This window comes from Athalia rosae, chromosome 1, assembly GCF_917208135.1.
Source record: "Athalia rosae chromosome 1, iyAthRosa1.1, whole genome shotgun sequence".
NCBI lineage: Eukaryota > Metazoa > Arthropoda > Insecta > Hymenoptera > Athaliidae > Athalia > Athalia rosae.
In genome coordinates this window covers 21,994,536-22,014,267 of record NC_064026.1, presented here as the reverse complement: position 1 = coordinate 22,014,267, position 19,732 = coordinate 21,994,536, and the positions used below count along the sequence as shown (strand labels likewise).

General features: G+C 36.2%; 1 protein-coding gene across 4 annotated transcripts; it reads right to left on the bottom strand.

Annotated features, from left to right (window-relative positions):
- Positions 1-99: 99 nt before the first annotated feature.
- Positions 100-18,382, bottom strand: LOC105691374 (fatty acyl-CoA reductase wat-like). Of its 4 annotated transcripts, none has more exons than XM_012409789.3 (12): positions 18,199-18,382; positions 10,604-10,865; positions 7,560-7,719; positions 7,333-7,472; positions 5,883-6,005; positions 5,647-5,772; positions 4,020-4,165; positions 3,827-3,936; positions 2,893-3,091; positions 2,520-2,762; positions 2,061-2,318; positions 100-1,972 (listed from the first exon to the last, which is right to left on the bottom strand). In XM_012409789.3, the coding sequence occupies exons 2-12, from the start codon at positions 10,634-10,636 to the stop codon at positions 1,882-1,884; spliced, it is 1,629 nt and encodes a 542-aa protein (XP_012265212.2). In that variant the 5' UTR covers positions 10,637-10,865; positions 18,199-18,382; the 3' UTR covers positions 100-1,881. The 4 variants fall into 4 exon arrangements, with proteins under 4 accessions (XP_012265212.2, XP_012265213.2, XP_012265216.2 ...); XM_012409790.3 differs by lacking the exon at positions 18,199-18,382 and adding an exon at positions 10,970-11,115; XM_012409793.3 differs by lacking the exon at positions 10,604-10,865.
- Positions 18,383-19,732: the final 1,350 nt, after the last annotated feature.

Sequence of the window (19,732 nt, the reverse complement as noted above, 5' to 3'; positions counted from 1 at the left end):
CTAAGTTCGTCGGATTCTAATTGAATTTTGTTTTATAGCAAAACCTAAAAATAGGGCATGTCAGAGGATAAGTAAAAATTTCAATAGGACGCCAAAATATTTGATGAAACTTGTGTTTAATATGACAGTATATATGTACACACAAAACATATTGATAATGTTTATATGTTGATATCACTTTCAGGATTGAAAATTTTTTACAATCATACAGCACTTGATAATTACTGCACGTGATTTTTACAAACTAATGAGTGAACTTATATTTAACTCTCAAATTTTACATACTAATGTGTATTTCTGAGCGTGTGATACTCAATGTATGAGTGAATTATTTCAAGACTCCAATACCCAGCTGGAAAAAATTACCGCGGCAAGAAGATGCTACCTCAACTCATAAGCTGATATGGTTTGTATAGAAATTAATCAATATATAACGCACTTATAGGTATAATTTATCACCTATAAAAGAAGTGTAACCACGAGCGGTTGCGTTATATAACAAGTTTGGTAAAGCATGTTAACGATATACTGTGTATTTCATAATATACTAGTTGACCAAATTTTATTGACCATCTTATAACTTATTAATATCTCGCTACATTATTTACATAAATTACATACTGTGTATATGGCGCTTAGGCTTACGCATTTGAGATTATTATCCACTGGTGTATAAAGGTATTTGAAAAATGTTGACATGTTCGGGCGAGTAGCGTGTTTACGTACGTATTTCTCAGGATAGCAAATCACAAAACGAAATGCATACTTAGCTACGATTCAAATACCGCGCTTACACATGATATCTTATAATTTAAAACAATCATGAATTGATTTAGAAAAAAAATTAGGCATGGTTAATCGTAATTTTTTTTTTGTAGTCCTCTATATTATAGCCGTTTAACTGGAATGATCGTTGCCTGATTATACGAATATACGAAGTACCGATTCAAAGTAAATTAAAAATGTTGAAATATATTTAGAGCACAAGATGTTTTATCGTATGATTAAATAAATTTTAAAACATGAAAGTAAGATTGACGAAGATAATTAAATTACGTATGAACGTTGATGGCTTTGTAATAGCAACGTAGAACTATTGATCCTTAAATATAATTTTATGTATATGTATATGAAGAATTGCAGGTATTTAAATTCACCCGCTTAGATCAACGGTAATAAAACGATGGAACATTTGATAAAATTAATAAACAGCAAATCTCTACGCGGTAGAGTATTCACCATCGAACCATGCCCCGAGAGTTGGCCATAGCATTTGAATAATACATCGGGGTAAATATTAAAAACCTATACATTTTTCATATGGTCACATCACACTCGATTAAAATAAAACTGATTTGTCATAAAAATATGAAACCTCAGGCATACGTGGCATAAGAATATAAAGACAATAACTATGAAGGTGACGATTTAAAAATAATAATAATTAATAATCTTAGACTAAAATCAATATTTACATGATACCCACTAAGCCCATTCGAGGACTTTCATAAGGTAAATTTTGTCGAACCTGCGAATGAAACTGATCATAGATTCTACCCGACTCTTTTTGAAGCATCCATGTGCTGCTTCAAAATCGACCAAAAAGTTGTATTGAGAATTTCACGCGTATTTAATACATCGCGGTTAATCGCCTGTGTTTCATCGGTACGCACCTGAAGATAATAACAAGATTCCATGTTGCCCATAAAAATATACCAGAAACATCGTGGAATGGCACACAACACATTAAGTGCAACTGGGAACATCCAGAGCACCTTTTTTCCAAAATCAATTCGTCTATATACGACCTTTCTTCCTTCCTGTATTTCCTATATCACCCAGTTTTATTCCCGTCCGAATCATCTGTGTTGAATTGTGCGCCTAAAATACTATCCTGGAGATCACCGTCCATATGCACCAGAATAAAAGGAGGTATACCAATCCTTTAACCGTTTGATGCAGATAGTAGAATCTGTAGATAAACAGTGAGATATTAGATAACAAAACTTTTGCGTCTTTCGGAATCACTGCTGTGCTATCATACCGCAGTAGATACTTACTTGCCCAATCTTACTCTGCTAGCCCTCAAGGTGCTTAGATCATCTTTGAATAGATAAATTCTAATTCCCTTGATATAATCTTGAAAATAAGTATGCCAGTCAAAGCCCTTCATATTGAAGAGGAAGAGTTGCTGGTCCTTGGAATCCAACCGACTCCACATTGCCCGCACATTATCGTTAGAAAAGTGCCATTGGTGAGTGGCGAAATAGGATATAACGTTGGAAAACTTATGAATTTTTTTATACATTTTCCATAATCTGTAAATAAATTAATAAGTATCATTGGAACCGCAAAATAAGAATTCAACAACTTTAACGCCAAGTCTGATTCTTAGCAGCGACCTAACTGGACGGATATACATATGTATAGCTATATCGTTGTGACAGTGGTTTATACATGTCGCCTCGATACACTTATATATATATTATTACGCGTAATTGCATTTTTCATAATTTTACCTTGGTTTCTGGCCGACGCACATACTGGCAGTATCCATGAGTAATGCAGGTACCAGGTGGAATAAGATCATGTATATCCAGTGAACAAATAAGTATTTGTTCATGGTAAACGACAGATACCATATGGCACTGCTTAGAGGATACATCTTTCCATATTTTATATTCGTGGTACAATAATCGCCCCACGTTATTGGGGCGTCAGCAGAAGACACGTAATTGTAAATCAACATGTCTTTATTTCTCCTGAAAATAAAAACAGGAAAAAAAATATTAATTATATAATAGTCACAATTATAATCATCGCAACACGTTAACACTTTAATTTTATCATCAAATTGAAAGTGAATAAAAAAAATATATTATCTTGGTTTACCTATCGGTCTGTAGGGTGACATCCCTGGCGCTGGCTATCAGAGCGTTAACCGTCAGGTCAACGGGTACAATATTCGCGTTGATTTCCGGATCACAGTGCAGAGTTCTGAGAACACCGGAAGCAGCACCAGCAACTACACCAGTTGGTCCATAGAGATTGTCGATCCATCCTGTGATCGGTTCGTGAGCCGTTGAGACAACTGGAATAGTATCAACGTTCGTAACATTTCATTAATATTTTCAGATAACATAAAGTAATCCGATTTTAGATATCTCCCGAAAATTTTGGTACGTTTTTCAATTTTTGTAGCTTATCAAGGTTTTCTTGCGCGTAGATGATCCGTTAAGTATTCATGAGGTAAGTTCTACGATTTTTATTGAACTTTTCCAAGTTGTTGCGTTGCTTTTTAGCAATGGAATACCGACGACGTTTCACAGTCGAAAGCTCTGGGGCATGATGCATTTCATTTCCCAAACTAGTGACGGTTTCCAATGAGGTTTGGCTCATCGTAATTTCATCATGTCCAGGGTCACGATTTTCAGAATGCATTGCTTCAATCGACACGTCGATTACGTTATTAACAGAGGCTCGCCGACGATCGGCAACCTCGTATACAAAGGAACAAGCGAACAGAATAAATCTTCCGAAAATACTTAACAAAAAAATCCCGAAGGTCATTAAAATTTGAGATATCATCCCGAGAGCCCCGGTCACCACATACATCGCGATAGCGAGACACATCGTCCACAATTTTAACGTCAAAAAATAAACCGAGGGTTGATGCTTCGCAGACTATTTTGCAGCTGTTTTCATTTACACAAAAATGTGTGCCATGGAGACAATTAACGATCAATTATGATTACGTTTTTTACGTGATCGATTTATTTTTCACCGTCCCACAATGAAAACCAAAATAAAAATTGGGTAAACTCACCAATAGCAGGTCTAAAAATTCCCATTGGTAGATTGTCGCTTTTATCTTTAATCAGATCTTCGGCTAAGGCTTTGGTAAAGACGTAGGTGTTCGGCCACTTTCCGATTATCCTATCCAAGAAAATTGAATCGTTGAGTATCGAAGGATATGCGAACAAAAGTATAAATAATCAAAAGTAAGTATAGGTACTCACTTTGGAGTCATTGCGTCTATGGTATGGTCAGACAAAGTTTCCACCAGCTTCGTCATGTCTGCATACTTAGTTTCGTACGGGTAAAATTCTTCTTCTATCGACCATAAGTGAGAGTTGGCATAAGCAGTTGAAACGTGAATTAAAGACTGTTTGAAAAAAAAACAACGAAAAATCAATAAATAATAACAAATATTGGCATTCGAGCACGTGGAGCCCATTAGATGTTTGCACGTTTCCGCATTATATATGGTACGGGTTCTGATAAAATCAAGAGAACTGTATAATTTCTATATTTTTCGGCTATTGCAGGAAGTCACAACACGTCAGACGCTGTCAAGTCACAAGGGCAGATATATTCAAATGTACAACAAATAATGTCTTACTGCAATATTAGCAAGAGCGCAGATTCTCTTGGGAAAAACAAATAGACCTTGAACTGTCCGTATTCATACCGAGGATTAGCATTTGGCACTAGCCGCAAAAAGTATACGTACATGCGATATAATGCCTCTTGATATTTAACTTTCATATTATGGAAATTCATGTCATGCGAGTACACATTTTTTCCCGTTTCTCGGATCTTTTTTCTCTCGGATTGCCTCTTTTTTCTTGTTTCTGCACCCTAAGTCACAACCAGTGACAATGAATTCATATTGCAATCGCGAAGCATTGTTCAATTAGCAATGACTTACTTTACAATGTTTTCATCTTTCAAAACGATGCTTTAATATTGAAATCATTACTGGCGACGCACGTGAGGTTTCGCAATTGTTAAGCGCATGGCACGTCCACGATCGCGTATACATATGATTCACCGGGATCGGTTGAAATTAGCTATTTTTTATTTAGTATTCAAAAGTTATATCTTTCACGTCAGTCTTAATACTGCCTGAAAATTTCTCAATGCACAAATAAATGTCACAACGTACGAATTGAAAATATAACATAGGATGCATTTACACGTGTAGTTTTAAGCCAACATATGAGTATCGATAGTAAGCGTTGATTGATAATCCAATTTATCAGTTACATACAGCTGTAGTGTAATTATGATCGTTGAGTCACATAAACGGCATCTCAATATTTATGAGTGATAATGTGATGAGAAAAGCTTGTTAAAACTGAATTCCATTAGTTTTATTTTCTAATGATCTCGGTGACCGGAAATTATAGTAAGTCATATTGTCGTAAAAACTAATGGATCTAAACTGCTTAGCATTTTAGTTTTAACTACACTTTTTTAGTGAGTATGTAGATTTAAACGTACAGCGTAATAGCAACTTGGTTCTTTGACATTTTTTGTCTTCTAGTCAGTAAAGTTCTGATTATTTCTTCGGATAATTAATGAGTCGGCAAGTATTTATAAATACCACTGCATAACAGCTATAATTTGTTTGCCAAATAGCTCAAACATGAGCCTCTTGCAAATAATTATTATATTATACCACGGCCTGCGCATATACATGGGTATCGGTCAAGCTGTTTGACAAAGATTTTTGACAAATATCCCGATATTATAATTAGGAATTGACAGACTGTGTTACGATTCTTTTTTTTCCTGAATTTGGATCAGGTGCGTTTAGCTTTCCATCATTCTTATGAGAGTTTGTAAAACACCAAAACTCACCTTCAGTTGGGGCATGCTTCGGCATAATTCCATTATGTCACCGGTTGCTTGCACATTGATCGCTACCGCGAGTTTAAGTTTTTCGTCGAAGCGGACTGTTGCTGCAACGTGGAACACGATGGATATCTGAATCAATAAGAGGTGATGTGGTTTTGAACAGCTGGCAATTATTCGTTGGAATCTATCGTGAAGAGCGAAAGAATACTTAGATTTCGCGAACGTGATAAAAATCTTACTTTTTCCATAAGGAGAGCTCTGTCAGTCAAGGAAAGACCCAAATTAGGTGCGCTACAATCTCCGGCTACGGCGAAGACCTTGTGACGAAATTTTGGAACTTCTCTTTTCAAGCGACTATAGATCTGCAAATTACGAGGGATTTATTATAGATACACATGAAGATGGGCTTTTTGTCATCTCGACTCGGTTCGCGATGACCAGCGTAATGGCAAGAATCGTTGCAGCAAACTAAACTGCATTGCATACGTAATCAGAATGAATTGATCTCGCGGTTAAATATAATTTATCGTTCAGAGAAATTTTTTCCGAAGATTTCCCGAGAATTCGATTCCTCAAGGATTTGACGAAAATAGTGTGCATTGAAACCATTGAAAAATTATGCAATATGAGAGTCGATAACCTGTTGATATGACCCACAAATTCAACTGGATATTCCTACACATTATACAGCTGTTTACGAAAATATCGAGAACCGCATTATGCAATATCCGGGAGACTACTATTAGAGGAGCATAAAAGTAGCGGGAAATAAAATAAAGACCAATAGCCAGTATTGGTTATTACGCTGACCTACTGCCATCTACTACGACAATAAAATTTACCGATTCCAAAAATTAATATTTTACACGATGCGGCGATTTGGTTCTTTTTCAGTCTCGGACAAATTGTTCTCCGGGCGAAAACGCAAACTTCCAGCGAATTCTCTTTCATCATAGAAGGAAATATCGGTATTTTAAATCGACGACTGTTACATCACGATACTTTTACATATTTTGGAAATTTTCAATGCCTCATTCATTTTACTTCCCTCGCGGCGAATCGCTTCTCTCTATACGATACACATGTTACATTGATGGTTTCTTGATGCTATACTTCAATCAATCAAAGTAACATCGGTAGACATATATGTGGCTGTCAAATTGTAGCTTGACATTCTCGAAATGTTTGTGGGACAAGGATAACAAGTATGCGGATAAAGTATAGTGACTATGACCTAGGCCTTGCCAAAGTTCAGTGTCTGTAGCATTATTGCTGCATATTAATTAAAAGGCCGGATTATAAATATTATAAGAATCGACGAATCAAGAGGTTGAGACGTAGCTACAGTAGAGGCGAGTTTTGATTGAGGAGATTTCTAACCGGTCACTAGTTTCACTTTATTAATAGATGTAGATGTGTACTACGAATGTTATTAATGTTCATCTACTCGTACGGTTATAGGATGATTCCATACACCGAATATTTTTTTTGGAATGGAAATTAATAACACGACGACACTTCGATTGTACTCAGCTATGTAAACTGTTCAATAACTCGATCATCGAATAAAACTTTTCAGAATAGTTTAAGGTATTCATTGATGCTATTTTTATTTTTTAATTTTTTTTTTTTTTTTCAGATAGCAAGGACAAACACTTGCAAATATTTTGAAAAAATAAAAAAACTCACCACATCATCGAATATGTCTTCGATACGACTTTGAATATCTTTTCCCTTCTTCGGGCGCACCAAAATGTAGATTCCGGTTAAATCAGGACAGCTTCGCAGTAGCTTGTCGATCAAAATTTTCCCCAGAAACCCAGTTCCGCCTTCAAAATTGAAAATATTCATTTGTAAAATTGTCCCCCTAAAATACTTAATTTTGTTTCATTACAGTAGTATATGATGTAACGCACCCGTAATGAAGATATTCTGTCCAGCATAGAACTCTTGTAGAGGCGTTCCCTGTCTCGCAACGATATTGTCATCATCGTTAATGTTATGGTTGTCGATGTTATTGATGTTGTTATTGTTATTGTTCGCCTCGTTTGTTATTAGAGGGTACATATTCTCCGCCTATTAATAAAAGAGAAGAAAAAAAAATTATAGTGTCGTAATAATAGCATAAATATATTGATAAAGATATTATAACGTCGATGATGATAATTTCAACGTTCGAATGACGGTACAACATAAAAAGCAAATAATAACAAGAGAAAGAGAATAAACCGATCGAGTTCTGGGCGAATTTAATCAACCGGCAATTACACTCACCAAATAACAAAAAAAATTGCACAAAAGCAAGCAAAGAAAAATGAGATTCGATAATGGCACGTATCGAGATGGGAATCATTTTCGTTATTAGGCATTAATGAATGTCGAAATTCGAAGGCTAATCGTTAATTTCTATAAGGTCATCGATATATGGACGAATCGTTCTCATCAAGGTGGCCACGCGGAACAGATGCTGAAATGTTGGCACTTTGCAATAATGAGAATAATGAGGACAACAGTTTGGGATTAATAACGACATTGATACCATGTGACCGTGATCATAGTCTTATTTTCAAGGGCGACTTTGGCTCACGATCATTATATTATAAAGATGCTTCTGGCGAAGGTTCATTAAAATTCATTTCTTACGCGTGATCAACTTTATAGAGAACTATAAATTGATCCATTCACCGGCGTATCACATACGTATATAATTCCTCGAGGAGATGACTTAACCGACTTTCTACTATCGACAATGGATCATGGACCGGTTTTAAAGAATATCTTTCCTCGTCCCATAGCATTGCGGCGCGCTTTCTCAATTTAATAATACCGATTCATAATAGTAGAATTACGGCTGTCAGCCGTTGCTGCTGGTGCTGCGAACGAACGCAGTTACGCGAGCAAGACGAATAACCCAATGAATCGAACCAAACCCCGGCTAAACGATCTGTTTATGTAACTGGCTATGAAATTCTTGAGGGACTCAAACAGTTCCGCATTCGAAATTGGAGAGCCCGCCGCCACAAACCGATCGACCCACAACATTGCTAGTTCCAGTTTCTCAGATATGATGTAACTACCGCTGATCCATAATATGAATTCATACCGCGTTAATTTGTTCGCGTAAAAACTGGAGTCCGAAGTGTAGATGAAATTTCCTCCTTTCCTTCCCTCTCGCAAGATAATAATATCATGAGGCAAAAGTGTCGGCTTTTGAATTGTTGAAAATAAACCCATACAAACTATACGAATACCTGTGTACCGAGTATGAATACATTTGCGGGTGTTTGACTTCTGCAGACTATCTACAAATTATGTACGGAGAGATTTTCGGAACGAGTGTTTCGCAATCGGTAATCAATACGTAATCGTTATACACGTATGTATATTATAACCGTGTGCAGTTGTAGCTCCCGCGTCAAGTGGAAGCGATTCAACCAACTGCAGAATGGGGGTGCAGAGTTAGCTGTTTCCGCGCGTTGTTGACTAACACGCGGAAGTCTTTTTCAGCTTTCAGCTTTCAGTCAGTTCTGAGATGGTCTGGTCTGTAACCTGTGTGGTTATTATTACAGCTACATCATCGTTATTATCATGATTATTATCATTACTATAATTGCCTTGTCGGGTACCAACCTTTGGCGTTATTATATTTTCTTCACGTTCTTATATAAGGTCCACCGCGGTTTGTACACGCTGAAGCTCAATCATCATGCCATGAATTAAGAAGCGCAGAACGGCTTAAACCGAAATTAATCTTTCTCTTTTCGCCACTACGTCTTATAATACCCGCCTACTAACTACGCAAATAAAACGACTGCGAGAAAAAATACCGAAACGAAGAACTATACATTACTTCTGTGCAAATAGAATTAATTATTTCGCACCTCAATACCACTTTTGACGTATCTTTCTCTCGTATAAACATCACAATTTTTTATCTCATTTTTTATTTAAAAATTATTTCTTTTATTATTCACCATGAATGCGTTGTCGATATTTGCTAATACAGAAGGTTCGGGTGATGGTTAACAAAACAAATCATTACTGACCTCGTATACGGTAGGCCCGCATCCTGCAGGAAGATTCATTTCTAGTCGCATCTTAATAATTTTTGAGAATTCACTTTTCAGCAAGTAACTTCGGCGTATATATATTATACACACATATATGATGTATATACTTTTCCTCAATATCACTCGAACCGGGTGAACGGAAAAAAAAATCAGAATGAATCACTTTATTTTTGTTTGGCTTATTTCAACGAACTCCGAGATCGTGAACGAGAAGCGGTTCTGGGCAAAACCAAAACAGTAATAGAGGAGTGGAGAAAAAAATCTGAATCAAATGAAATTAAACCGGCGATAAAGGCAGAAAAAGAACTGTGTGAGTCTGTGTGAAACTCGTCGAGAAACGGAGTCGATTCCGGAGTAACGGGTACAAGCCGAACGCAACAAGAACAAATAATTGAAGGAATAAAAAAATTGAAAAAAAAAAAGAACGAATCAATGAATCGGTCAAATATTGATATTTTTGATGCCTCAGCGGTGAGCTCTTTGCGCCCTTGAGCGATAATCCGCTACCTCGACTCGACTTCAACTGACTCTGCTCGGCGAACACTGAGCTTAGGTACTGTCCCCGATCACCGTCCTGGCAGTGACTTAACCAACTCTTAACCCCGTTAAGCTCTCACAAAACTACCTCACTACTCGAAGACGACTGCCATAGGCTGTGTAATATCCCACGAAGGTAAACAGACATGTAACACATGGAGATGTGTTGTACTCCCGATTTCCATGCTGGGAGAACTATATTTCGTTGATTACATAAATACACATTGGTATCGGTACTTTCTACGTAAGTTTCTTTCGCCAATTAGGAATAATACTCTTCATATGCAGTGTAGACTGTCAGAGATCAACTGTTTATCGAACAATAATTCATTTGTTATGAAATATATACACACCTCTGAACGGCGGTTCGCCAAAGTCTCCACCATGCCTGCCAATTTGGAGTAGCTCTATACAAATCTATGTGGAGTATTTTTGTAACCGTGAGAACCAATTGCACTTTAGCAGATACACTTTTTGATTGACTGAAACGTATTTATCTGCAGTTGTTCCTTGTTTTCTCTTTTGTTGGCCCCTATACGATTTTGGATTGATTGTACATCCGTTACATGCCTCGATGCAGTACTAGTCACCGTCGAAAGCACGAGAGTTTCGTTTCTGGAAAAAAAAAATCGACAAAAAAAAATTAAAAAATTACCGATTTCATAAACCTGCGTGTTATTTATATTTTATTGCACGATTTTATGTAATAAAATAATCACTCTTTCTATAAGCACGCCATCAATTCACGCATACGAATTTTTAATATTATTTTCGCAGCGAATCTGGTGCGTATTTTACATGAGTATTTTTTCTTCGCTTTGAAATGTTCGACTGACAACACGATACTGTCATTCCGATCGTACTTAATATTGGACTATACGTGGTCAGCGGCTATACTATGTAGGGTAGGAGGCGAAACGTGCTGGCAAAACTGATAATTATTATAATTATAATCATAAGAATAATCCTTGCTTCGCGTTGTATGTACATACAAACAATATTGTTTGTTGTAACGGTAGATAAATAAATATCGTGGATATACTCAAAGAGCTTGGTATACATTCATCGCGCTATGCATTTGTGTGCATACCGCGAATCTGCAAAAATTCATTATTCATCGATCATTAAATTATTGTCTTTTTACGGGTTCAACACGGCACGAAAGAGAGAATTGTAAAAATAAATGAAAAAATTTACATTTCATATATTCGCATGATTTCTATGGGGTATCATCTCTCATGTATAATTCAAGTATAAAAGAATTGTGCAACGAGGATTTCGGTGTAGAGGTAAATATATAAAATCGCGGTAATAGTATGGCCATAGTTAATTATAAGTGAAAAGTACATCGTCCGGATGTCTAATATTAATTATTTGTTGCACAGTCAAACTCGTTCGCTAAGTAACGAATTAGCCGAAAAAAGTAGAAATCAGACACATAATTAGTAATACAGGTAATTCATCATAATCCTTATACAGCAATTACACAAAACGACCCAACAAATATTCAGAATTTTGATAGAAAGATACTCGAGAAGATATACGAATACGCTCTATGCGCATTTTTTCAATTACTTTTTCTCCACCCACAGATAAAAACGTCAATCTCCGGAATAATCAAATGATCTCACAAAAATAATTCTGCAAAAATCAATGTTTGAATTTTCAATTGATATTCGAACTCATTTTCATTACGGATGAACTCGATCGTCATGACTTACAAAGAAATCTGGTGTACATGCACCGCGTCTTTTTTGCCGGTATTCAATTCTCTATAAAGTATTCTAACTATCGCTCACGTATCCTTTATTTATTCAAATACTTCACACGGTTATAATATATGATTCATTATCATCCAGGTATTATATGTAGAATCGGTTTTTGTCCCCCCCCCCCCCGTAAAAGCTACGCGTCAATTAAATATCTTCACACACATCCTGTCGTCCTGAATCTGATAATTGAACGTAGAGATTGTTGATTATGAGATGACGTCAATGAATGAATACTAGAAAAAAACCAATATAAAAAAAAGGGCAAATAGAACAAACTCAACCTGTTACCTCCAATAAACCAGCTAGTTATTATTTGTACAAAAAAATTACTCGCCTCGCGGAATGATTTATCCATTTACTTCATAATGGATCAACGCCAAAGCGATATACATACCATACCTATCCATCGTCTATCAATTGTCGATTCAATCAGGGTGTATTACATCTGAAATACACGATTGAAATAAAAATAGATGAGAAAGATCCCAACTAGCAAAAATGCTTTGCTATTAGAATAGCAGGTTGCTATACCTAGACTGCAACACACGCAGGTACGAATATTCAGGTGATTATTATATTGAAATGAGACTGTTCGCAGCCTTCCACTTTTTTCATCCCAACTATCGGGTGTGTAACCTTGGATCAAATTCAGGATTCTTTGTTCCAAATTCTGTATTGAATATCGTGAAATCATGCAGAGATCAATTACCCGAAGTGACAATGAACCGATTTCAACGTTATGATGATCTTCGGTAATTTATAGTGCAATCACTGTCAGTTTCAAGCCTAGACGTTGGAGGGGCATAACTAATTCGAAGACCCCTCATTAAATGACCTTGAAAGAACTGGGACATTGTTTTTCAAATTGCATTAGTTTGAAAATCGTGCGCATCGGTCGTTTGGTTTGAACTATTTGCATAACAGAAAAAGGTTGGCTCCCGCCCGCGGTGTATCATTATTTTGTCTTCTTTCTTTTGATTTTTTTTTTTTAATTTTTTTTTCACGTTCGTATGTGCATTTGACGCAAAAGAGATGTATTGTAAGTATAGCGAAACGTTCGCGGCCTCTCATTGAGTCGTGACAATTTTATGAATTGTACGGAGTTGCAGAGTTGGCGAGGTCGATGACGAGCGTTTAAATGTATGTGTGTACTGTATACAGTCGCATGCGGCTATGAAAATATTAATTAATAAGTGATGGCGTGGGGGATCTCTTCAACATTGGTTACAATCCATCATTCAAGACACATGGCAAGATATTTTACGTTTGTTCATGACGCACGATATGATAATTTGGAAGGTGGTCGCCGCCCGTGTACCCGGATCACGTCGCACGGGATAACCTCCCTCTCCTTCCACGTCATGGAGGACACGCGTCTATATAAATTTTCACATTTGCTGTACGCAACGTTCGAAAAATTATAATACATCATAAATTTAGAAGGGAGAGACAGAGTCGGTTGAAGTATATTTTTTTTTTCTTTTTCTACTTTTGTTTCTGAATCTTATTTCGAACATCGCGGTTTCATCGTATGTAATACAATTTTACTGCACGATCAGAGTAATATACAATAGTGAGAATAAAAAGCGTCCGAGATGATAAAATATGCAAACACGTGCGTATAATAAATAATAAAACCAGACATTATTATTGGCGGACTTCTACGTGCCTAGGAACAGAAGGAAAAAAATTTCTTTTTAAATCTATGGATGAACATGCGAGTCTCTGGTTTCATACGTATGCAGTTGGATGACGATATATTATTCGGATAATTTGATAATACCATATATCGTTGACTGCAACAAAAAGCAATTTATAGCTTATACGCTAATTTTTGAAGAAAGAAAATGGGATATCAGCATTCGATGCCTAAATTCTCTTTTGCACCCATCGCGTGATTTGACCGTACTACGTTCAAGTGTTAAATACATTTACATAATTTTAACGTACGTTCAACATTTTCAAGGTTCGAATCTCGAGGATTCCTGAGTTGATTCAATGAAACTAAGATATTTGTACCGGTTATTACGTGGATCGAGACTTCGGTCAACTGCAGAGTTATGAAACATGCAGCAGATATGTATGTAACATACTATAGGTAATAAGGAAGGTTCAAATAAATGAAAATAATAAAAATAACATAATGATGATATTGCCAATAATAATCCTCGCGATCCTTTTGAATTTATTACACAGCTGATACTTGTTTTCTATTTTTTGTTTCCTCGAAAAATCATATATGAAATGTTACTGCGCACATGCTCGCGCGATATTTTCGTATATAATGTCAATCACTACTTTTAAATCAAATTTGTGGTACTAAACAACACGATTACGCGTAGATATATGTACACATGATACATTAATCGTGTCCATCCGTACCAAATAGCTATGCCTAATTGGGTCGAAGCGCTAATCATCATCAAAGGTTGAAATAACAAGGTATTACCTATGATTATTCGACTTCCTAGTAGGTGTCCGTAGTTTTTCTAAGTTATTAATAATATATCCTCGTGAAAGTCTTCAAAAATATTATGTATGTATGCCGTGTGCGTCGATGGGTTGGATTTTGAAAACGGTATAAAATTGTCGGACATCATACGTGCTCGCCTTTATTTGAGGCAAATAAAATTTAAAAAAACAAGTTTGTGCGGTGTGTTCGTAGTTTTGGCGTAATATAGGCGAGGAAAGTACATAGGCGAGAGAAATGAGCTCTTCGAGACAAGCGACACAAGACTCTTGCGTAATTATATTCTGGGAGAAGTTATACAATTCTTACGAGGTAGACGAACGCATCGGAACTTGGTGGCTGCGGAACAAGGACGAGGATCTTACTTCGGTAACTATGTCGTAACGTGAAAGTTGAGGAGTTGGTTTTGCTCTTTCGATGAACAACCGCGACCAGTCAGGTCATCAACTCCCTGTGAGCTGCAGATGAACGACGAACGGATGGGGAAGGTATACACGTATACGCATACTCAGCTGATATGTGCACGCGATTTAAACAATACGAATAAATGATGAAAGTAAAAAATGCGGGGCCGGCATGAACAGCGAAAACGCTTAATGGTAAATTGTTTTTTCGATCTCTAATCTTCTTTCCGTGATATTTCAATCCGAGGGGTGCAAAGGGTTCGAAGCACGTGCGCCACTCCACGATTGAGTGACTTCTTGAGAAGACCGAATTCTCACCGAATATTAGGAAAATTTTCACTTTGCTCAGACTTGAACGATTTCTTTACTCTTTCAGACTTTGAAGATCGCGTCATAAGTATTTTGAAAAAAGCAAAAAGGTAAAAAAGCAAAACACGATATGCATCATCATGTACGTAGTTAAATACCGATTGAAGAATTGTCGCGATTTATTGAACATGAAATTGAAATTGGATAGCCATATCTTCAGCCTTCAATTAAGAATGCAGGTGGCCAGAGATATTTCTGCACATGAAGGGAATCCTCCGGTTGTGTGACCATTCGATTATGCGTACATACGAGTCACTAACCACGAATGTCTTAACGCGTGTGAAGTACCACGTTACGTCAGACGATGTACCTGCTTGGGGCTTTCCGCCATTTTGTTCACCCTTTGCTTTCTGGCAGCGTATCGCATTAACGAATTCACGTTAGTGACGTATGCGCATAACCGAGTGGCCAGTATACAAAAATATTACCTGTATAATTTTAGCAAATTTATTGTATAATTAGTTATACCGCACGCTCGAAAATATTTTACAGTAAATGACATAAGTGTCAATTGCGTATGTTTCAACCCTTTCGATTTCTCATTATGATGATCAGATTCTTTTACAGGTGTCTTCAAACAGCGTACTCGATCTAACAGCTGTGAATATTCATCTTTCATTTGATCCAAGGTTCAGCTTCCTCGTATAGGAAGTATGCATATGGTTTAATTGATATTTCTATATTTGTTCTAACAAAACAGCATAAAATTATTTGATTCATGAGTCAGAATACTACGTAGGTCTGACATGATTATTGACAGTAACGATTTTAGGCGCGTTGTAAGCAGGTATACTTAAGATTCTATGTATACATAAACTATAAGCAGTTGAACGTAATTGATTCTAAAAATTGGGTAGAAACCTTCCGCATCTTTGCAGGTGATGATGTTATGATGACCTGGGTCATAATATAACCAGAATAAGATACGTTCCATGAACTATGAGCAGAATATTGCCCACACAAATTAGTAAAATTTTGCACTTACGTCACATACGTTTACAGCGTACAGCTATAAAATACCTCCAATATTCTACCAATTGTTGATCTCTTAGAGAGACTATCCATCAAAATTTGGATGATCATAATATGCTTTTTGACAAGTGAAAATTTACTGCTCAACAAGTGTATGCCGTTTACCGCAAGGCTTACCGGTCTGTACATTCAATAAGTTGTTAAAAATTATTGTTCGTTTATTTTAAGACAACGTTATTCACTTTTGGCTTGTCTAGTAAGGATTAGAGTATCCCGAATCATCATCGCGCTTAAATATGCTTTGATCCTCGCGCGGTTTCCTGTTCATTCCTCCCAACAAACATTGCTTCTATTGTCGAAAAATCAATATTTGTATTTCTGAAATTTTAACTTCCGTTTTCCAACAAACAGGTTTCTAATCCTAATCGTAACGAGCTTCACTGGCACGTGATTGGAGTGTGATGACCCATCAATTATAACTTCATATTGTTATTCAGCAAATGGACGGCGAAAAGGAATATCGGAAAGTTCAGAGTGAGAAATAAGTATAGAGTATTATCATGGTCAACGACTCGATGTTTGAATTTAATCTTGAGTAATTTCTACTTGTTACGTAATATGATATAATTATAATACCTAGGCCCATAAAAAACAACTCAATTCGAATAAAGACAGCATTTCTTGTTTTTAAAATTGTTGACTAGATTTTCATGCGGTATTATAATACGCCGAGTAACGAAGCTACACTTTCAAATTTTTTGAAACGCCCAACACCATTTTCGTGTGGAATGCTGCTTTTTTTTTTCAATTCGCTAATTAGACCTTGATTCGTGAAAAAAATTCATCATGTTGTCCGGAATAGCGCTTAACGCTGACTCTGTGAAATATTCCGAGTTCACAGGGTGTAAAAATTTATAGCAAAAATAATATCGAATGTACACATAAGCGAAAAAAATGTTCAATTGCAGTTGCGTAATTATAAACACCGGTAATCATATTACAGATGTGAAAATAAAAAAAAGGTCTATCTCAAACCATCGATCATCATCATGATTATGGAAATACGCACGTTCGTTGAAATCGCTGCTCATTGTCATTTATTCAGAAACAAATGTTTAGACTGAAATAACTTGTTTGCAGTTCATGTCGTATGGGTTGTTATAGACTATGTCACACGTATACTCTAAGATTCTCAATCGTGTTTGCATAGGTGACTGAACATACATATACAAATGAAATTATGAAATTAGCCTTCGAGTTCGACGTGTCAACTGTCTCGTCGCCATAGAGAAAATTATGAAATTATTCAATACATATATGTATGGAATATCCGTTACGGAACAAGGCTGTTTGTGGAGGTTCACCTATCAGTATACGTATAGTAAGTGGTGTTCGGAAGGCAATGGGATTGCATAATAAGGACAGAGAAATGGGACTTGTGGCCGATAATTTGTATCGAGATATCGTACGCACAATCTAATTCCATCCTGAAACCACGTACGGTGAGACTCAACGAGAATTCATCATTACGCATCAGGTTTTTCCGGAATATTTTGCAGAGATTATCGCAAACCGAGGTGATCTCTACTTCGCCTCACACAAATTATAATAAAATAACCCGACTTAAAAAGTTACTCAACTTCTAAACGAAAGAATTTAACATCTGTGTAAAATGATTCAGGTAAGGGTGAATAACGCAGAAAAATTGAACAAATAAAATAAAAATGAAGATGGAATTTTCGTTAAAAATGGATGTTTGTTCACGTAATTAGTGATTGAAGTGCATTCCGTTATCGGTGGTGTGTGCACATTGTCATTCCGGCGAAACGTTGCATCGTAAAACAACAGAGGGATATTATATATGATATTTGGCTGATGATTTCAATTTTAACGTAGTCGAGATTTGAGTCAATGGAAACACGCCTTGACGGTGGTATAAAATATATCTCGATTTGACTTACTTGAGAATCTTTGGAATGTAAATAGCCTGCACAATAATCGAACACTGATTCGTGTTTCCGTAGAACAATATTAATAAAATGAAAAACACGATGAAACTTTTCAATATATACTTGAACACGGGGGAGATATGGTTAATAGGTATTCACCTCACTGCTTCAGAGGTCTTTTCTAGTATAGCATATTCCTTGTTTGTTGGCACCTATTTCTAGGCTCCGAATTGCGCTAGTATGAGTGGGGATAATTGATGAGTTTCCGAGTGGCTATGCATATCTATACACCGCGCAATTGCCGGAATCAAAATACAAAAAATTGCGGCACATGGATAAGCTTACTGACCGATACGGTAAATATTTAATTCCGTTTTTTTCGCTAAAATTGTTTAACTTTTCTAGTTTTTCCATCGTTATTCTCACAACCGTAAGGTATTGAAACAATCACCGACAATCGGATCATATATTTACTTGTTTGAGTCCTTCGAATTTGATTTTGCATATACCCACATCTTTTTACCCGTATTGATCATATTACCAACCGTAATTTTCTATCAATCTTCACTTCCCTAATTGTTTTTTGTTCTAAATATAATCAGAAAGAGCATATTTCAAGCTTCCTAGCAATTACATATAGATAGTTGTTCATAATATATAATTTTTAGATGAATTATCACAAACATGATTACGTGGTAATGCTAATTATACATAAGAATTTGATATAGCTGTCATTTCGAAATTATGTTGAGTAATTAAAAATTGGAAAAACCAAGCTACATATTGACTGAATAAATTTATGTATGACGAACACATCAATGAAATTCATTCCGGTCATCGTCGGACTCAGCGCTGGAGAAGAAGATGGAAAATTTTTACGGTTTATTCAGCCAAAATACCGTGTTAGTTCGATTCCGAGTAGAGGATTTGTTACCTGATCGGGACCTCCAAAGATCGGACTCGACTTACACGTGGAGTCAACTTATTTTCGGGATTTATTTTCCATAGGCTACGAATTTCTCTTCATAATCGTTGGGAAAACTATGAGCCATTAATAACGAACCATTTCTCTTTATGAAGAGCACATTGGCAACTGATTTGTAATGTGTACTGACCCATATTTACATCACCTGTTCCTCATTATTTCTCACATTTCTATCATACTTTTATAAAACATGTTGATATTCCAACTTTCAATATCAATCATCCCATTGTTAATTTTATGATAAACTGGAGTGATTCGTTGGGAAATTCGTTCGAATGAATTCCTCTTGAACCTTGCCTTAAAAATGGGACTCGACCTATACCCGGACTATTTGGAAAAATACGGTATATGACCAGCGATATGCTTAATATATGAATCAGAATTCTGGTTATAAGGTTCGATTCATTCGTCTGTTCAATATAGTCAGTGTAGTTTTTTTCACGAATTAAAATATTTTTAAATTAATTTATTCATAAACATGATTTAATATCTAGCGTTATATAGTTTAATTTATTCGGTAAGAAAAACCCTGCGAGGTTTATCTCTAGAAACACCTTTTAC

Excerpts from the sequence above, each read along its gene's own strand:
- LOC105691374 (XM_012409788.3), bottom strand. The coding sequence starts at position 9,740 with ATGCGACTAGAAATGAATCTTCCTGCAGGATGCGGGCCTACCGTATAC. Across the intron at positions 7,720-9,689 it reads GCGGGCCTACCGTATACGAG|GCGGAGAATATGTACCCTCT; the intron begins GTCAGTAATGAT and ends TTTTATTAATAG. Across the intron at positions 5,773-5,882 it reads GAGCTCTCCTTATGGAAAAA|ATATCCATCGTGTTCCACGT; the intron begins GTAAGATTTTTA and ends TTATTGATTCAG.